This window comes from Mirounga leonina, unplaced genomic scaffold, assembly GCF_011800145.1.
Source record: "Mirounga leonina isolate KUSES-001 unplaced genomic scaffold, KU_Mleo_1.0 Mir_95, whole genome shotgun sequence".
NCBI classification, from domain to species: Eukaryota; Metazoa; Chordata; class Mammalia; order Carnivora; family Phocidae; genus Mirounga; species Mirounga leonina.
Window position 1 is genome coordinate 177,998 of NW_023270865.1, and position 19,568 is coordinate 197,565.

A 19,568-nucleotide genomic window follows, 5' to 3' on the forward strand; every position below is an offset into this window, starting at 1 on the left:
GGCGGGGACATCATCCTGACAACCACCACATGACCCCATGGGAGAGCCCCCGGGTGGAGACCCCATCCTGACGGCCACACATCCCCCCCCCACTGAGAGCACCCCCGGGCGGGGACCCCGTCCTGACGGCCATACATCCCCCCAACTACAGTGAGAGCACCCCCGGGGCGGGAACCCTGTCCTGACAGCCACACATCCCCCCACCCCAGTGAGAGCACCCCCGGGCGGGGACATCATCCTGACAACCACCACATGACCCCATGGGAGAGCCCCCGGGTGGAGACCCCATCCTGACGGCCACACATCCCCCCCCCACTGAGAGCACCCCCGGGCGGGGACCCCGTCCTGACGGCCATACATCCCCCCAACTACAGTGAGAGCACCCCCGGGGTGGGAACCCTGTCCTGACGGCCACACATCCCCCCACCCCAGTGAGAGCACCCCCGGGCGGGGACATCATCCTGACAACCACCACATGACCCCATGGGAGAGCCCCCGGGTGGAGACCCCATCCTGACGGCCACACATCCCCCCCCACTGAGAGCACCCCCGGGCGGGGACCCCATACAGAACCCCCACCCTGTTGGTCCCACCGCTCAGGCCCCGCCTTTCCGGCGTGCGGCGGAAGCGGAAGTGCCCGCGGGCGCCGCTCACTTCCGGTCGGGCGGCGGGCGGCGGCAGTGGGAGGTGAGTGGGTGGCGGCGGCAGTGGCCGTGGGCGGGCTCCGGGGCGGTGGTCGCCGAGGCGCCGGGACTGGGGGCGGGCACGCGCGGCCGCGGGAGGTGGTCCGCACCGCCGGCCGCTCCAGCCCGGGCCCGCGCTCCAGTGACGCGGCCCGGAAGGCGGGCGGAGGTGGAGGCGTTGCGGGCCTCCCGGGGCCCCGTCCTCCGGGCTCGAGGAGGCAGGCGTGGACTCCGAGAGCGCCGCTCGCTGGAGAACTGCGGGGGCAGCGCGCGGGGCCGGCGGCGGCCCGAGCGGGCGGCCGGGGGGATGCGCGGCTTGTCGGGGCGGCGGCGGGGCCGGTAAGGTGCGGAGGCCGACGAGAAGGGAAGCGCGCAGGTACGGAGTTCGCCGTGCAGCGGCCGTCGGCTTGCCTCCCGGGGCCGGGGTTTGCGGCTCGCGCCTTCGGCGTCTTGGCGTTTCTCTGTCGCGCTGAGACTTTGCGCTTTGGGGGGTGCCCGGTCGGTCAGGTGGAAGGAGAGACCGTGCCGGCAGCGCGGTGCGGTCGGAAGGGCGAGTCAGGAGGCCTGTGCGGTAGCAGTTAATGCAGAGCCCTCCGCGGATCGTCCGTGGGGTTGGGGGTTCTGCTGTCAGCATGTGGGGTGGGGGCGGGTCGTTTTCATCTCGTCGGGAAGTTGCGTACAGAAGACATGCATGGAAGTAGTGTAATGTCTGAGGCCAGGGGCACGCGTGTTTGTTAACTCCTCTCATTTGCCAGGCGCTCCCCGGATACCCCTTTGGCGCCGGGACTAGGGCCGTGGAGCTGGGATGGAAGGTAGGTTTGCTGGAGCAAAGGTGCCTTTTGCCCTCTCGTCTTTGTTTATTAGGGTTGTTAAATGTACAAGGTAGAATTTCGGATGTTACAGACAGTAATGGTTTTTTAAAAATATGTCTTTTAAGTTTTTTTTAAGATTTAGTTGAGAGCGCGCGCATGCGCGAACACGCCTGCAAGCGGGGAGGTAGGGGGAGGAAGAGAATCTCAAACTCAGAGCCCTGAGCCCCGACACAGGGCTTGACCTCACGACCCTGAGATCACGACCTGAGCCGAAGTCAAGAGTCGGGTGCCACCCACATGCCCCAGTAGTGATTTTTTTGAGGGGCATGTGCTGGGACTTGAGCTGGGGGGGGTGAGGCGTGTTGAGGCATATGCTGTCCGGGTGCTTCCGTGTCCCACTGAGGCCTCCCGGCACAGCTGCCCCACGAGTGTGGCCAAAGGGTGCTATGAAGGTTCCAGAAATTGGCTCTGTCTGTGGGAGAGAAGTACCTTGGCGACTGACATCTGATAGGATGAGGGGTCTAAAGTCCCCATAGAGAGACATCCTCCATTTGTTCATAGCTCATACCTGTAAATGCCTCTGCTTTACTTAAAGGTAAAAGTGCCTTCATATCTGAGTTCTGAAAGCTTATATCTATTATTAAGGAGTTCGTAATCCTGGTTCAGCTTTCAGGTTTACTGGATTAATGATCTCAGATATTCTCCTTATAGCTCCATTGTGAACAGCTGAGACTGTTAGGGGGAATGAGTTTTGTACCGACCTTTTCTGCCTTCCTAACACATCTTCCCCTCCTGCTCCCTCTCTCCCTGTTCACACAGGATACCTCTAGTATGACATGTGCTGAGATTCCACCTGCTTTTTAACCATGAAGGAGACAGACCGGGAGGCTGTAGCAACAGCTGTTCAGAGGGTTGCTGGGATGCTTCAGCGCCCGGACCAGCTGGACAAAGTGGAGCAGTACCGAAGAAGAGAGGCCCGGAAAAAGGCCTCAGTGGAGGCCAGACTGAAGGTACGAGACCAGAGGCCACAGGCATCCACTTGACTCCCAGTCAGGATAGATCCATTTACCTTGAGTTCTGGGTTCCTGCATAACATCATCATTGTAGTTTTGCTAAATTAGATTTTGTGATGATCTGGAAAGAGGCAGAACAGACCATAACCCTTACTTAACACATTCCTTCCAAGACTGTATTACCAAGCAGTATATTATGGAGAAGTTTGTGGGAATATTGGAAACACCAAAGGAACAATCTTTTAAGCACCCAGAAGTGTCCTTTTAAATTTTAAACAATATTAGAAGAATAGCAGCTATCCTTATTTGTTGAAAGGTCTTCTACAGAGTGCCACTAGAGATCATTTTGTTTAGAACTTTTCAGCATACGCTGTAGCTGGCTGGCTGTGTCAGGCACTCTGCTGGCACTGGGCAGGAAGGAGCGAGGAGAGTGAGGCACAGTTACTAAGCATGTGAGAGTGGGACAAGAAAGAAAATTATTCTTTTTCAAGGTATTTTGTGATTGGTTTGGCTTTCAACCTAATTTGTATGAAGAGGTAAGGTTTTGTTAAAATACAGACATTCAGTGTAGCTATAAAAATGTTAAGACCGTGGCCTGCTGTGATTGACAGGCAGCAGAGCAGTCTTGGGGGTGAAGAGAATGCCCTTGAGGAAAGTTCATTTTCTTTTTTTTTTTTTTTTAATATTTTATTTATTTATTTGACAGAGAGAGACATAGCGAGAGAGGGAACACAAGCAGGGGGAGTAGGAGAGGGAGAAGCAGGCTTCCCCGCGGTGCAGGAAGCCCAATGTGGGGCTCGATCCCAGGACCCTGGGATCACGACCTGAGCCGAAGGCAGACGCTTAACAACTGAGCCACTCAGGGGCCCCTGAAAGTTCATTTTCACACTCATATGGCACTTGAAAACACTGTTAGCATTTGGATAATGGCAGGCTTGATAAGACAGGATGAGGATCATTTGTACCAAAATGAAGCATCCAAAGACTGGTGGGCCTATTTAAAGCAGTAGTTTTACTTTAATTTAAAAAACAGTTTGGACTTGCTTCATTTTTAGTCAGCATTTTAATCTGTTCCAGAAACTTGTGGGATTAGCTGATGATCATCAGTAGTGGCCTAGAGACCTTCTGTGGTCCGTTACCATCATCATTAATAATTTCCATGTGCAGCTTAAACGGCTCCTGGGTCGAATGTGTACCTGGCTCCGGTTATGCCAACTGGCCCTCGCTTCTTTCCCCTCCACTGGCTGCCCCTCCTTCATGTCCCCTCCCTTTTGGCTGTGTATCACTTGCTGATGGCATTTCGGCATGCCAGTGGAGTGAGTCTGAATCCCAGATGTACCAGCTCTCCGCAGTGGGGCCAGCCATCCTTGAGCCAAGTCTGGTCCTGGCTGAGTGGCAGGAGGCCCTCTACCTCAGAGCTGATGAGCAAGTCCTGACAGTCTGAGATGAGGCCTGAGGGAACTGTGGGATGCTTGGGGAGACCATGTGTGGAGTCCTCCTGGGGCAGCCACAGGACCTGAGGCATGCCCATCGTGGTATCCAGCATCTTCAGGCTGAGGGCCCAGATGAGGAGTTTAGGAGGTTTTCTCAACAAAGCTTTAAAAGGCGTTCTGTTCTAAGGCAGAAATTTGTGAATTTTGTGAATCAGTTAAGTTCCTTTTGAATTTTATTCTCTTTTCTCTGAGTATTGACTACTCCCAGCTACTGAAATTTGTCTTCTGTGAACTTGAATCTCCCGAGGAAGACTTGTTTGTGGCTGTCCTAGCTCTGCTCACCATCCCCTCGCCCCTGGGTGTCTCCCCTAGGCTGCAATCCAGTCCCAGTTGGACGGTGTGCGCACAGGCCTGAGCCAGCTGCACAATGCACTGAACGATGTCAAAGACATCCAGCGGTCCCTGGCTGACGTCAGCAAAGACTGGAGGCAGAGCATCAACACCATTGAGAGCCTCAAGGATGTGAAGGATGCTGTCGTGCGGCACAGCCAGCTTGCCGCAGCTGTGGAAAACCTCAAGAACATCTTCTCAGGTGGCTGTGGGGGTGGGGGAGACAGCTGGGGATGGCCAGTGCTTTGGGCGTCAGGGGCAAAGTGCTGTCTTTTCTCTTTCCTGTGACTCGTTTTTCCTCGCTGTACAGGTGATGAAGAGGTAGATCCAGCTTTTGTGCGGTGTATTTTGTAGACCTCCCTCGGTGTGGACAGTGTTTGATTCCCACCTGTATAGTTAACTTCTTGTTTGCACTAAGGGTGGAAGGGACCAGTTGAACAAGCCAAGACCAGTAAAATGCTTGTAGTTCTGTTTGGATAGAGGCACAGAAATGGGTTAACAGAATAAGTGCTTGTGAGCTTCATTCCCTGGGTTGCAGTGTGGCTGTCAGATCAGTAGACCAGATGGAACTCTGACAGGTGAAAAAGAGAGAAGCATCCCCGTGAACAGGACAGACAGGCCAGTTCCCAACTGGAGAGGTGATGCAGGCGAGTGGCAGTTCCCAAGTGGAGAAGAGTGTGCACAGGCCGGGGGGGGAGGGCACAGGAGGGAACCGCTCTGCAGCCTTGGTCAGCATTGGGCAGGATATGGTGGAGGCCTTGGGGCTGGGTGGGGTGGGGTGAGGACAGGAGGTGTGGGGGTGGCCCTTTCAGAGCCATGTCCTAGTACCTCACCAGTGAGAGGCTCTGCTGCCTATCTGGGAACAGTGTCATTTGTCATGTGGGTGGGGCTCCATGTCTGCTCAGCACAGTCCAGAGAGTGTCTCACCCCTCATCCCCTCACCTCTATCAGGGTCACCAGCATCCCAGCAAGAGACCTGGGGATGGTCTGACCCCTTCCCTTCCTTTATCCCGTGTCTGGTCTCAGTGAATTCTTTCTGTCCTTTCCTAAACTCTGCTCGCCCCCTGAGCGTAATCTGCCACAGTTCTTCACACCAGTATAAAGCCACATCATGGTGGCCCTGCTCTACCCGCATTGTACCTTGGTAATTTGTGTCCTGTTCAGCTCCTTTTCCTTGGACTCCTCTCACACTCGTGTCTGATGGCAGCGTTGTTGAGTACCTGGCCCCCTTGCTCGTCTTCCCAGGGTCTGATACTTGGGGCCATGTTCCAAGTTGCTTCTCACATCGCCCCCCCCCCCCCCCCAACGAATGGCACAGCATTGCCAACTCCACAGTGGGTGCTAAGGAAGCAGCTCGTCTTGGTGACTGTTGGCTGCCTGGAATTGGAACGTCGTCCCCAAGCCTGAATGTCCTTCATGACACTGAGCCAGCACCTTGCTAGTTAATTTCCCCCCTTATGATTTCCTGTTGACTGGCAAGATTTCCTTCTAGTCTTGTAAAGCTAATGTCAAAGGATCAACAGTTGCTTTACTGGAAGAAGTTCATCCACAGGAGTTGAAAATAATTTTCTTCCCTTGAAGAACGAATGAGGCTATGTTATATACGCATTTTTGTTAGGAGTAGACTTTATTGGGAAGATGTTGTGCTGGTTTGACCCTCTTAGACTTTTCTCATTGCCTGTAATTGGGTAGTGTTGTGCACGCAGCCTTTTTCCCCCCACTTTGTTTTAACATGAGATACACTTAATATAAAATTTACTATCTTGATTGTTTTTGAGTGTACAGTTCTTTGGTGTTACATACTTTCACGTTGTGCAGCTGTCACCACCATCCACCCCCACAATTCTTTCATCTTGTAAAACAAACTATACAGTGCTGTGTGTCAGTGACATGCTAGTGAAACTAAAAGAAAAAGACCAAACTTTGCACCCATTAAATGATAGCTCCCCATTTCCCCTCCCCTTACTAGTTGTGGATCTATTTAGATTTTCTGTTTCTTCATGAGTTAGTCTCTCTAGGTTTTTTCCACTATGTCTAGTGCAAAAATTGGTTGGTGTACAATTGTTCATAGTACTCTCGTGATCCTTTCTATTTCTGTAGAATCAGCAGTAATGTCCCTACTTTCATTTCCGATTGTAGTATTTGAGTCTTCTGTCTCTCTCTCTTTTTTTTAAGTTAATTAGCTAAAGATTTGTCAATCGTTGATCTTTTCAAAGAACCACCTTTTGGTTTTGTTAATTTTCTCTGTTGTTTTCCTATTCTCAGTTGTGTTTCTTTCTGCTTTTCTCTTTATTATTTCCTTCCTGCTGGTAGCTCTGGGGTTAGCTTGTTCTTTTTCTGATTCCCTAAATTATAAAGTCAGGTTGTTGATTTGATAGTTTTCTTTTTCTTTTTTTTTTTTTTACATAAGCATTGACAGCTATACACTTGTCCTTAAACATTGCTTTTTTAGATCCCTTAAGTTCTGGTGTGTTAGGTTCTTATTTTTGTCTAAGTATTTTCTAATTTCTCTTGTGATTTTTTCTTTGACCCAGTGATTGAGTGTGTTAATTTCCACTAATTTGTGAATTGTTCATCTGTTACAGATTTCTAACTTCATCCCATCTTGGTTGGAAAAGATACTTTGTATAATATTTACCTTTTCAAATCTGTTGAGATTTGTTATCTTACATAAGGTCTATCCTTGAAAATATGCTCTTGGGAAGAACATGTGTGTGGCTGCTGGGTGGAGTGTTCTGTATATGCCTGTTAGATGTAGTTGGTTGATTGTGTTGTTTAGGTCCTCTGCGTCCTTCTGTATCTCCTGACTGGTTGTCCTGTCCACTACCGTGAGTGACATCGAAGTCTCCCAGTTATTACTAGAGAACTGTCTATTTTCCAGTTTTGTGAATTTCTGCTTTGTATATTCTGATGGTCTCTCATTAGGTGTGTAATTGTTTATAATTTTATCTTCTCACTGTAGAGAGCCTTTTATTAACATATAACGCCTTCTTTATCTCTTGTAAACTTGATTTCAAGTCTATTTTGTCTGGTATTAGTGGGACCACCTGCTCTATTTGGGTCCCTATTTGCATGGAATGTCCTCTACCACCCTTTCATTTCAACCCTGTTTGTGTCTTTGGATCACAAGTGAGTGTCTTATAGATAGCATGTGGCTGGATCTTGTGTTTTATCCTTTCTACCAGTCTCTGTCTTTTAATTGGAGAATTTAATCCATTCACATTTAAAGCAATTACTGAAAATTTGTGACTTATTTCTGTCATTTTGCTATTTGATTTCTGTGTGCCTTACAGCCTTTTTGTCCCTCATTTCCTGCATTCCTGTCTTCTTTGTGTTTAGTTGATTTTTTGGTGGTGAAATGTTTTAATTCCTTTTTCATTTCCTTTTTTATGTATTTAAAAGCTATTTTCTTTGTAGTTACTGTGGGAATTACATTTAACATCTAAAATTAAAGTACTCTGAATTTATACGAGTTTAACTTCAGTAACAGACAAAAACTCTGCTCCTACACAACACTGTCTCACCCCCTTTCAGTTATTGATGTCACAAAATTACATCTTTATATGTTGTCCAAAAACATAGACTAATTGTTTTTTATGCGTTAGTCTCTCAGATTATGTGGAAAACACAATGTGGAATTATACACCAGTTACAGTAAACTAGCTTTGGACAAATAATTTTTTTCCCCTAAATATATTAGTCTTTTAAATTAAGTAGACAAAGTAAAGCGACAAACGAAAGTTACCATAACACTAGCTTTTAGAGTCACCTGTGTATCTACCTTTATTGCCATCTTTATTCCTCCCCCGCTCTCTGCGTTACCATCCAGCGCCCTTTCATCTCACCCACAGGACTCATTGGGGCAGCTCTCCAGGCCGAGGAGTGCTCAGCTTGTGCTTGTCTGGGAGTATCTTTGTGTCTCCTTCGCTTTTGAAGGACAGTTTTGCCAGATGTAGGACTCTGGGTGACTCTTGTTTTCTTTTAGACTTCAACTATCGCAGCCAACTGCCCTTGGGCCTCCAAAGTTTCTGATGAAAAATCTGCTTGTGGTCTTACTGAGGCTCCCTCGTAGGCAACCAGCTGCTTCTCCTCACTGCTTTCCAGGTTCTCTGTCTTTGATTTTCAGCAATTTGTAATGTGTCTCGTTCTGGGTCTCTGAGTTCTTCCTACTTGGAGTTTATTGAGCTTTTAGATGTTTATATTCCTGTCTTTCATCAAGTTAAGTAAGTTTGATCATTATTCAGATAATTTCTTTGTTTCCTTTCCTTTCTTTTTATCTTCTGGGATGTCCACAGTGTGCATGTTGGTCCACTTGACATTTTAAAACTTTTAAAACTTGTTTTAAAGTCTTCATCCAATAGAGGGGCGTCTGTTAAGCGTCTGCCTTTGGTTCAGGTCATGACCCCAGGGTCCTGGGATCGAGTCCTGCATCGGGCTCCTTGCTCATCGAGGAGCCTGCTTCTCCCTCTGCCACTCCCCCTGCTTGTGCCTGCTCACTCTTGCTCTCTGACAAGTAAATAAAGTCTTTTAAAAAAAGTAAAGTCTTCATCCAGTAGATCGACAACCTAGTGTTTCTGAGGGATGGTTTCTGTTGGGTTATCTTTTCCCTTTGAATCTCCATACTTTCCTGAATCTTTTTAGGTCTTGTGATTTTTTTGTTGTTGTTGAACGTTGGACATTTGAATCTAATAACATAGTAACTCTGAAAATCAGATTCTCCTTTTCTGCTGGGTATGCTGATTTTTGTTTATTGTTCTTGTTTTGGTTATTGTAGGCTGTCTCTGTGCTGAGGATTAGACTGAGATGTAATTTGAAGATCTTCTCAGGTCTTTTCTGAGCCTGACCTTTCCCTGAGCATGTGCAGGCGCTTTTTAATTACCCCGTATATGAGGTTGCTTTTGAATGTCATTGTCTTTAATGTCTGGAGGGGGAAGGAATAAAAATGGAGGGGGAAAAGAGGCACTGGCTCTTAAAATCATCTGGAAGTCACCTGGCTCTGGGGCGAGGGGTTTGCAACAACGGTGGCCTGAGTACAGTAACAATGGGTTCCACCACTGTGTCTGCATCTCCCTGATAGGAGGCAGCAACCAGCATTTGGAACACAGATCCCCAGTGTTTGGAGGGCATGGTCCTCTTTGCTCACCCAGGTTCCCTCAAGCTGTGTGCAGGCTGCTTCGGGAATGCGTGGCGGGCCAGGCTGGGGCTGGTGCTGGGAAGGTGCTCCTGTGCTAAGAGCTGAAATTGACCAGAATTAACCACAGTTTACTGCCAGGCCATCTCCTGGAATTTGCCAGCCTTCTGCAGACTCCACAGTTCCAAAATAGTTATTCAGACGGATTCTGCCAGTGCAGTTGCTGTCTGGTGTGGAGACAGATTCCTGGTGCTCTCTCTGCCATCTTCCCAGGGTCCTACCCAGCCATTTGTGTGGTTTTTCACGGTGCCATCTTGTGCCTTTTTCCCTAGTGCCCGAAATTGTGAGGGAGACCCAGGACCTCATAGAACAAGGGGCGCTCCTACAGGCCCACCGGAAGCTGATGGACCTGGAGTGCTCCCGGGACGGGCTGATGTATGAGCAGTACCGCATGGACAGTGGAAACACTCGTGACATGACCCTCATCCACAGCTACTTTGGGAGCACGCAGGGGCTCTCGGACGAGCTGGCCAAGCAGCTGTGGATGGTGCTGCAGAGGTCACTGGTCACTGTTCGCCGTGACCCCACCTTGCTGGTCTCAGTTGTTAGAATTATCGAAAGGGAAGAAAAAATCGATAGGCGCATACTTGACCGAAAAAAACAAACTAGTTTTGTTCCTCCTGGGAGGCCCAAGAATTGGAAGGAGAAAATGTTTGCCATCTTGGACAGAACCGTGACGACTAGAATTGAGGGCACACAGGCAGACACCAGGGAGTCCGACAAGATGTGGCTCGTCCGCCACCTGGAAATCATAAGGAAGTACGTCCTAGATGACCTCATCGTTGCCAAAAACCTGATGGTTCAGTGTTTCCCTCCCCATTATGAGATCTTCAGAAACCTCCTGAGCATGTACCACCAGGCCCTGAGCACGCGGATGCAGGAGCTTGCGTCCGAAGACCTAGAAGCCAATGAGATCGTGAGCCTGTTGACATGGGTCTTAAATACCTACACAAGGTAACTCCAAAGTTACTCTTGTATTTTCTTTTATGTAGAGTTGAGTTGTTTTGCTCCAGCATGTGCTCAGCACCCTCAGACTTTGTTTTCCTACTGATGAAAGCCTCCCCTCTGGTCCCTGTGTGGGCTTAACCTTGAGGTCAGGGCCCAACCTCTGGTTGTGTGAATGCTCTTGTGTTTGGGTGGTGCTCCTGCCCTTGATGTCCAGTCCCTAGTAAGCAGTTCAGCATTGGGCTCTTCCATGATACTGAGTGCTCACTGTGCACTAACCCATTTCCTTCTTACGGTGACACCCTGAGTGTGTGATTTTACCTTGGGGGACGGGTAAGGACACATGGGCGCAGGATTTCCGGGGACCTGCACGGAGTCACAGGAGCCACCAGCTCACTCCTCCTGGCTTCCAGGCCCCCGCCCCCCCCCAGTTTGGTTTCTTCTCACCAGTATCCTGGAAAAATCCATTCTTTTTACATTTCAACCTTGAGGTTTTGTCACTTCACAAAAGGAACGTGGGCCATTTTGTGCTTGTATTCGTTTGACGTAGGGTTTGAAAATGGAGGCAATGGCGGGGTATTCTGACATTCTTTAAGTGTAGCTAGCTGAGAAGAAGATGCATTTTGATTTTGCAGGGTCTTGTGAATAGAGAACAGTATAGAGTACTGTACTGGAATTATTTTTAGCCTATCTGCTCGTGTGCAGAAATTTGTTAAACCTCTTGCTTTAGCAATAAGGTTTTGGATGTTTTGTTTGTATTTTGGTAACTGGTCATAGTAGAGAATACGTACATCTCAACATAAAATGGGAGAAACTCTCTCATCCATGATAGTGATGGTCACTCTGTCCAGTGTGTCTGCAGCTTCACTCTGCCAGGCCTGGGTCCTGCCCCCTGGGCACTGCCCTCGCCCCAGCCACAAGCCCAGAGTGATCACCATCTCCCCATCCTGTGGCCTTCTCTGTACAGGGCTCAATTTCACGTTACCCCATGAGGAAAGCACTGTTAGGGTCATATTCGTTTGCTTGAGGAAACAGGTGCAGGGAGTCACGTGCCCAGCATTTACATGGACAGCGAGTAGAGAGCAGGAGTAGAATCTGGGCCCTGGGCCCTTGTCCCTGCTCCAGCCACCAGACTGGGGGTGCTTTTGTTGGTGTGCACAGTTTTGTGTCTTGGTTTTGTGTGTTTTTCTGTGTGTGGACAGCTGCATACTGGCCACCTTTTTAGCATTTGGACTTTCTAGTGGGAAGAATTGGATTGCTTTCATACTAGAAACATTTCACGCTGAATTAAGGTTCTTGGGTGAAAATCTAGGTTGAGTGAATAGTCTTTTAATACTTGCAGAATTTTATGAAGTACCTTTTCACTGAGGAAGACCTTGTATTTCTTATAGATAGTGGACTAGCTGTGAGTACTCAGTGTTTTCCTCGTAAATACGTATTTAGGGAATATGGCAAAAGGTGTGTGTATTTTTTCTGAACATTCAAACTTTGGACTTTTAAGAACCCAGCCACACAAAGATAACTTTTTTATGGAAACTTTTTTCTGAAATTCAGTCCACATCCGTTCCTTCTTAAGCACACTTGTCCGAATGCATTGATACTTTTGCTGACTTATGTTTCATTATGAAGTGCAGGGATCAGCAACGTTAACTTCAGCGCTTATGTTTCTGAATTACTGTACTTGTTTGTCATTCCCTTGTTCGATAGGACCTGTCTACTCAGCACCTCCAGTTTGCCAGGCCCTGGCCTTCCCCAGGGGGAGGTGCTGGGCATAGACCAAACATATCTCCCCCATCACGGGGTTTCTTTCCTGATTGATGTGGGTGCAGCAGGCTGAGGCCAGGGACAGAGGTGCCTTATGTGGCCACTTCTCACCCAGTGCTCTCCCCAGGGCCCCGCCTCTCCTCCCTAACACAGTCTTGAGGGTGGTTGGGTGTTTGTGTGTCAAAAGAAATAGCAACACTTGGCTGAGCATTTTCCGTCTTCCTGGTAATTACTCTTTCTCATACCTGGTTTTGCCGTAGTACAGAGATGATGGGGAACATGGAGCTGGCCCCAGAAGTGGATGTCAGCATCCTGGAGCCTTTGCTTTCTCCAGATGTGGTCTCTGAGCTGCTTGACACGTATATGTCAACTCTCACTGTGAGTACAGCAATGTGTGGTCCCAAACCAGGCTGTGTTGGCTCCCTAAGTCATGCCGTATCCGAGGCCAGTGGGCAAAAGAAGGCAGGGGAGAAACCGGTTTTGATACTGGCTTCCTAAGGATGTGTGGCTCTGCTTCTGGGAAATTGGATCTTGAAATGTGCGTTGGCCAGCTAGATGAGGAAGGTGGCTCATTCTGTGGCCCTGGGTCTGGAGGTCAAAGCGTGTGTTCTGCAGGTACAGAAACCTCCTCCGGCTGGAGTAGTGAGCCTGTCCAGCCCCTGGTAGCCAGGTGGGCAGTGGTGCCTGCCAGCCTCTTAGAGCTGAGTACAGGAGTGGGAGGGTGGCAGTTGGGGACCAAGTGCCCCCCCCCCCCCGTGACCCGCAGGTGGTCTGCGAGTAACATGAGGAGGTCAGGGTCTGCTTCCTTGGACAAGGTGAGCGCAAGCAGCAGACAGCATGCTGACTGAGATGCTGAGCCCCACACTGGGAGGCAGGGAGGGGTCTGTGCTCCCGAGGTGATGCTGCTGCTGTGTGGTCTTCCGCGGACAAGCCTGCTGGGGGCATGTCCGCCCTGTGCTTTTGTGTACGGCTGACCAGCCTGGCCTCTCCTGCAGCGTGGTGCTCGTCCAAAAGGTGGGCGGTGGAGGCAGCACCTGCCATGGAGGCGGCTTGTGGGATGGCTTCCCTGGCGTCCCCTTGTTCAGGAATAGCGACTCCCAGGGCCCTGAGTTTGGTTTCTGCCGCTGCACTGCTGAGGAGAGGCCGTGTGCATTGCCTCAGAGTGGTCTGTTCTGTTCTTCCTTCTTCTGTGATGCCAAACTTCTTTAGTCAAACATCATTGCCTGGCTGCGGAAAGCACTAGAAACAGACAAGAAAGACTGGATCAAAGAGACGGAGCCCGAAGCCGACCAGGATGGGTTCTTCCAGACGACACTCCCTGCCATTGTCTTCCAGGTACCGTCGTGTGCTTCTGGGGTGCATTGCTGGATCATTCCTGGGATCTGTGGGTTTGACAAAGGAACATAAAGTGCCTCCCTTCCTAAAGACAGAGGGAGACCTTTCCGGTGCCTCAGGCCTCTCCTTCTGTCTGGAACCGAAGATGCCGAGGGTCGCCTGTCCAAGCAGTTTTGCACAGTTACTCTAGTTTCCCTTAAGTGTTTGGATTTGAACTGGAACCGAAGTACATGTTATTTGCATGTGACACTCAGATTTGATTTTGCTTTTTTGATGTTTCCTGATGTTGGAAATGGCTAAGATTTGTCTTCTAAAATGCCACCTGATTGAGTATAGCCTGATGGATTTGGGGAAGAGTCCTTTATATTTTAACCATAATTGTGCCTTCTTATGGTTCATTTACTTTTTGATGCCCAGCACCTGCTGGTGTTCTCCAGCTTCCTTACTGTCCTTTTCTTCTGGCCCGTCGGCTTTTCTTCCTGGAGGAAGGTTTCTGGCAGGAGGAGGGCTGAGTCATGGTCTAGTCCTTGTGTGAGACCACGTCACTGGCGTGTGCTTGGATACCACCCGGGCACAAGTGAACACTGTGGGCATCTGTCTCTGGGTGACACCATGAGCCGTAGAGGGGGCCTCACCCTTTCCTTGATTTTGGAAACTTGTGTCATGACAGACTGCATGTACCACAGGCCTGGGGTGAGCTTGGCCTTCCAGCCCTTCTCCGCCTCTCCATGTGTAGCTCCCCTGAGCTCCAGTGTGTATCTTCCCAATTCTTTGTAAGGAATCCACATCACAAATCACAGCCCAGCCCCTGGCACACATGTGACCCCAGCCGCACCTGACCTCCCTGAGCCCCCCATCTCCCTGTCAGCTCGCTGAGAATACACATTTCCCTCTTTGTGGAGACCAGTCTGTTTGCAGGTAATTAGGAAGCGATTCACTTGTGTTTTTTCATCTGTTGAGAAAGTTGTTCATTTAACTGACTTGTTGTATTTTGAGTGATTTCTTTCCTTTTTTTTTTTTTTCTGAATTCGGACTGTAACTACCAGTTGGCAGATAGGGGTTTTAATGGGAAACTTGTACCCTTGTGAGTTCATATTAGAATTCATAAATTCTCCAATTTTTAGATGTTCGAACAGAATCTTCAAGTTGCTGCTCAGATAAGTGAAGATTTGAAAACAAAGGTACTTGTTTTGTGTCTTCAGCAAATGAACTCTTTCCTGAGTAGGTATGTATTTTTGCCAGGGTGCTCATTTAGAAAGTATATGTTTTTAAAGCTTAAAAGCAAAACTTTGATCCTAATACGCCTGATATTAAAAAATACTTTAAGCCTGGATTTGTTGTTGTGATCTTTGTTATTTTGAAACAAGCCTTTGGAATGGATTACACTGGTTTCCCGAGAGCCCAGATGGGCCTGCTGGGCCAGAGTTAGATTCTCCTCCAGACGCTTCCTTTCTGTAGTCGGCACTACCCAGGGCCTGGGAGGGACTCCACCGGTGGTGGCTCCCCGTTCCTGTGGCTGGGAGTTGGCCGTCCGACCAGGCTGGGGAGCGTGTCTGCTGGATGCCTGCCTCCCTTTGACTTGGTCGGGAAGGTTTTCAAATCTATACAGAAGCAGAAAGAGTGGTGTAAAAAAAACTTGACTCATCGTCCACCTTCAAAAGCTGTCCCTTGAAAGCCCCCCTCACCTCATCTGCACACACAGATGTCCCTTTAACCCTCCCCCACCCCCCATAAGTACTTTAAAGCAGATCCCAGACATTCTGGCATTTCATTCCCTGTGTCCTTACTCTGGCTGTAGGGCCGTCTGACAGCAAGTTTGTATTTGGGTTTCCCCAGTGGTTTCAGACATGCCTTCTTCTAGTTGTATGTTGAGACTGGGCTAGCAGCAGGTCTGGGCTCCCAGGTCTCGGGCGCAGTAGTGTGGCCTTGCCCCTCTGAGCCACTGGCTTGTGGACACGTGCAGATTATGTCATAGTGCCCAGCACCTTCTTGTCTAGCCCTAACTGCTGTCCCCCTTTGAGCCACATGTTGGCTCTAAAGACTTATGAGATTCCTCTTTATTTTCTTGCTGTTTGGCAAGAACCCGGCCTAAGCAGAGTGCTCCACATGGCAGCGCATCACGAGATGCGTGTCCCTCTGTCCTGCCCTGGTGGCTGAGAGTCCCCGCCAGTCATGCCCCTGGGGATCATGGCCTTAGTCATTTTGTTGGCAGAAGAGGAAATTTTCCTCATCAGCCTCAGAAGTTTGATTACCTGAACCACACGTTGGACAGAAAGGTGGAATAAATGCATAATTATTTCCCTTTAATTGCCAACTTTGCTCCTTTCTTAAGGTCTTTTAAACGTATATACGGTGTGTTGTAGTGTTCTGCTCTTGTGTGTGAGTCTCTAATGAATTCAAAAATAAAATATGTAGTGATCTATCTCAGTTGCTTGTTTTCTTGACCTCAGATGAGCAAGTTATGTTTGAGTAATTTCTTAATTTGATTTCTTCAGGGAAAGTTTCAGGAAGTGACATTTTATCTAATATTTCATGATGTTCCCAACACTATTGTATGAATTTCTAGGCAAATTATATGTCAGATAAAATAATAATATTCCACCTACAAATATTTCAAGATATTTGTATGCTCAGAATACTGAATCCTATTTCAAAGCCTGATACAAAATTTATTTTCAATAATCCATATAAAATGACCAGCTTCCCTGATTTTTCATTAGTATAGATCATCCAAAAATTTATTTTATTTTTAAAGATTTACCTGGTCAGATGTTAACGATGCCAAATGTATTTATCAGGTGTGATTTCTTTGTGGTGTTTGGCACACCCCCAGGCTCCCCCTTACTGATAGTTTTGCTGGGGGGCTGTGTGTCCTCAGATACAAAGAGGAAGCTCAGTCATATAAAGAAGAGCACCTGAGGAATCGGCAGCACCCCCACTGCTATGTCCAGTATATGATCGCCATCATCAACAACTGCCAGACCTTCAAGTAAGTGACCGTCATGGACAGGGTGACCCAGGAACAAACGAGCAGAAGGTAAGGATACTCAGTTGCTTCATGGGGCCTTAACTGTTTCCTTACAGAGAATCCATAGTCAGTTTAAAAAGGAAGTATTTGAAAAATGAAATGGAAGAAGGCATGTCTCTGAGCCAGCCAAGCATGGATGGGATTCTGGACACCATTGCAAAGGAGGGCTGCAGCAGCCTGCTGGAGGAGGTCTTTCTGGACCTGGAGGTGGGAGCCGGTTCTTTACTGCTTTATTTCCAGGCTGACAATAGTGTCTCCATCCAGTGTGTATGTGGGTCTGCGATGTACCCTGTGACCGCATACCCGAGCGGAGCTGACACTTCAGTTCACCTCTCACTGTGAAAGGGCCTTTGCTTTTCTGTGAGGTGTGCCTTATATGCCACAGGCCCAGACTGGAGTCCTCTGACGTACAATTGCACGGACTTCCATGAAATATTAAAGTGATTAATCTGCTTGGCGAATTACAGAATGGAAACAAGGACATAGAAGGAAGATGGACTGTTCATTAGCAAATTCTTGATCCAGAACCAAATTGAGAACTCGTGCATGCGTGCAACACACGTCACATGGACCCTTGGAATAAAAATACAAAACAAAGTCATTAATAAAATGCATTTAGCATCATATCAAAGGCATAATATACTAAGAACAAGTAGGGTTTATTTCAGAAGTACAAAGATGGTTTAGCGTTATGTAGATGTATAGGTAGAAATCAGAATATATTAAAAAAATTAAACTGTGATCATCTTGGGTCCTTCTGGGAAGGAAGTAGCTGGAGAGGAGCTTCTGGGGTGATTGGTGGGATCATTTTGTGATGTTTGCAACTTTCTCGAAAATGGTTTAGAAAACAGATGAAATGGATACATTTGAAATTATTTCAAAATAAAAAAACTATAACAGAAAATTAGATAAGGGACACAAGTAAGCCCTTTCACAGAAAAGGGATTACAAATGTCGTAAATGTGAAAACAAAATGCCTGGTCTTCCTGATCTTCAGAGATGCGCAAACTGAAACCGAGTATTCTCTGTTGCTTCACGGGATGCCAAGTGGTGTTGCAGGCATGGGAAAGGGGATGTTCTCGTGTGTTCTCTGTAGAACCAGTGCTGTAGTTTTTGGAGGGCAGTGTGGAAAGTTTCGGGGTTTTAGTTTGCACACTCGTGGGCTGAGCAGTTCTACTTTTGGGGTTTCACCTGCAGAAATGCACAGGTTCACTGCACTGTTCTTTGTAATTGCAAAATGTGAGCAGTTTTAAATGTCCATCAGGATTGGGTAAATGCAGAATATCCATATAATATATGTAAACAATAAAGGCAGTGTGTGTACGGACAGATCCACAATCACCGAAGTCGTGTGTGATGAGTGTCTCACAGAGTTACGGTACGTGTTTGCGGACTGCGTGGCGGTGGAGTTGTTACGTGTGTATTGCTGTCACAGAACATCACTGAGGCTCTGCAGCACCTTCCTCCTGATACACGTGACTCAGGGACAGTGTCCAGGTGACATTTTCTGTGTTCTTTTCAGCAACATCTCAGTGAGCTGATGACAAGGAAGTGGCTGTTAGGATCCAATGCTGTGGACATTATTTGTGTTACCGTGGAAGATTATTTCAATGATTTTGCCAGAATTAAAAAGCCGTATAAAAAGGTAAAGAGTGTGGACACAGTGACTTGGTGTGAGCTCATCTCCAAGCGTCTTGTTGGAACTCAGTGTCCAGTTGGTTCTTCTGTGAATGGAGGTTCACAGGTGGTTTTATTAACCCAAGGCAGGCAGGAGATGTCAGTGTCTGGAGGTAAGCCGGGTGGAGGTGATGATGCTTCTGTTCCTTTAACCTGACTGCCTCCTGACACTCCACCAAGCCCTCTTGGACACGAGGCCACAGACACAGGCTGCACTTGCGGTAGGGACCTCCTCAGCCGCCCCGGAATCCCCTAGAAGGGAGGGTGGGGGCAGCGGCTCTGGACTAGTTTCCTCTCCGGGATCCCTGTCCAGGGCACAGGCAGGCTGCTGGCCTTTCTCCGCTCCAGCAGAGGCCCCAGGGCTCTGGGGGACCCAGGAGCCCTGCCACAGACGCACAGAACCCCCGTGTGCCTCAGCTGCGTGCATGTCCTTGGGGTTTCCCTGAAGTAGCCCATTTCCTCCTGCAGTTCCTGGGCCCCTCATGGGTTCTCAGGGCCTTAGGTGGTGTTTGCATTGTTGCTCTAACAAGTGATGCGTTTTAGAAAGTCAGGCTTTCCAGGTGTTTTTTCCTGGCTTATAGGAAGTGATTTTGATACACTGACGTCGTGTTCAGACATTTTGTGAAACTTTCTGATTGTTTCTGGGATTTGTCTTGGGACCCTCTTAGATCTCTGTGTAGACGGTTGTGTCGTGTGAATAGTGACAGTTTTCATTCTGGTCCTCACACCTTTCATGTCGTCTTGTCCTGCTGTGATGACTGGGACCCAGTAGAACCCTTGTCGAAGTCCTCATTTTAAGGGAAATTCTTGTGGCTGCCAGTAAGCCTGCTACCTGTAGGGAGACCCGGTGATTGGAACCCGACTGCCTGCTTCCCTCACCTGTGCCGTCCGGGGGCCTCTAGCTGGCCCGCAGTCCTGTGCTGCTCCCTAGGCTGTTGGCTCCACCGCTTATTTCCTTAAACATTTGCTGGGTTGATTCAGTAGTTCGTGCCTGAGGAGCCCATGCATGCGTGCAGCCCTCCCCGTGGGGCTTGTCTGGAGGGCTCATCTGCTGGTGTGATTGGGCGCAAGTTTCCTTCCACCACTTACTTGAAAGAAACCTAGTGAATACTGTTGTGAACCCGCACGTGTGCTCCTTCAGGTTCTGCCATCTGTTCACAGGCGGGAGGGTGTGTGCCCTGCACAGCTGCCTGGCCAGCCCGGGTCTCAGCAGGTGCCTGGGGTGTGGGTCTCAGCGGGGGGCGGGTAGGGGGAGTGTCTCGGTGGGGAGCCTGGGGGGTCTCAGTGGGGAGCTGGG

At 48.8% G+C, this 19,568-nt stretch overlaps 1 protein-coding gene across 2 annotated transcripts in view; it reads left to right on the top strand.

Annotated features, from left to right (window-relative positions):
• Positions 1 to 647: 647 nt before the first annotated feature.
• Positions 648 to 19,568, top strand: part of EXOC3 (exocyst complex component 3) — a 24,385-nt gene continuing 5,464 nt past the window's right edge. The window contains exons 1-11 of one of the 2 annotated variants that reach the window (XM_034998747.1): positions 648 to 687; positions 1,439 to 1,495; positions 2,315 to 2,505; positions 4,314 to 4,533; positions 9,795 to 10,476; positions 12,492 to 12,609; positions 13,441 to 13,566; positions 14,691 to 14,791; positions 16,445 to 16,555; positions 16,651 to 16,801; positions 18,117 to 18,239. In XM_034998747.1, coding sequence (XP_034854638.1) covers positions 2,362 to 2,505; positions 4,314 to 4,533; positions 9,795 to 10,476; positions 12,492 to 12,609; positions 13,441 to 13,566; positions 14,691 to 14,791; positions 16,445 to 16,555; positions 16,651 to 16,801; positions 18,117 to 18,239 — 1,776 coding nt within the window. In that variant the 5' untranslated portion in view covers positions 648 to 687; positions 1,439 to 1,495; positions 2,315 to 2,361. Of the gene's footprint in view, positions 688 to 1,013; positions 1,060 to 1,438; positions 1,496 to 2,314; positions 2,506 to 4,313; positions 4,534 to 9,794; positions 10,477 to 12,491; positions 12,610 to 13,440; positions 13,567 to 14,690; positions 14,792 to 16,444; positions 16,556 to 16,650; positions 16,802 to 18,116; positions 18,240 to 19,568 lie in introns of those variants that run through there. The other variant, XM_034998748.1, reaches the window with a different exon arrangement.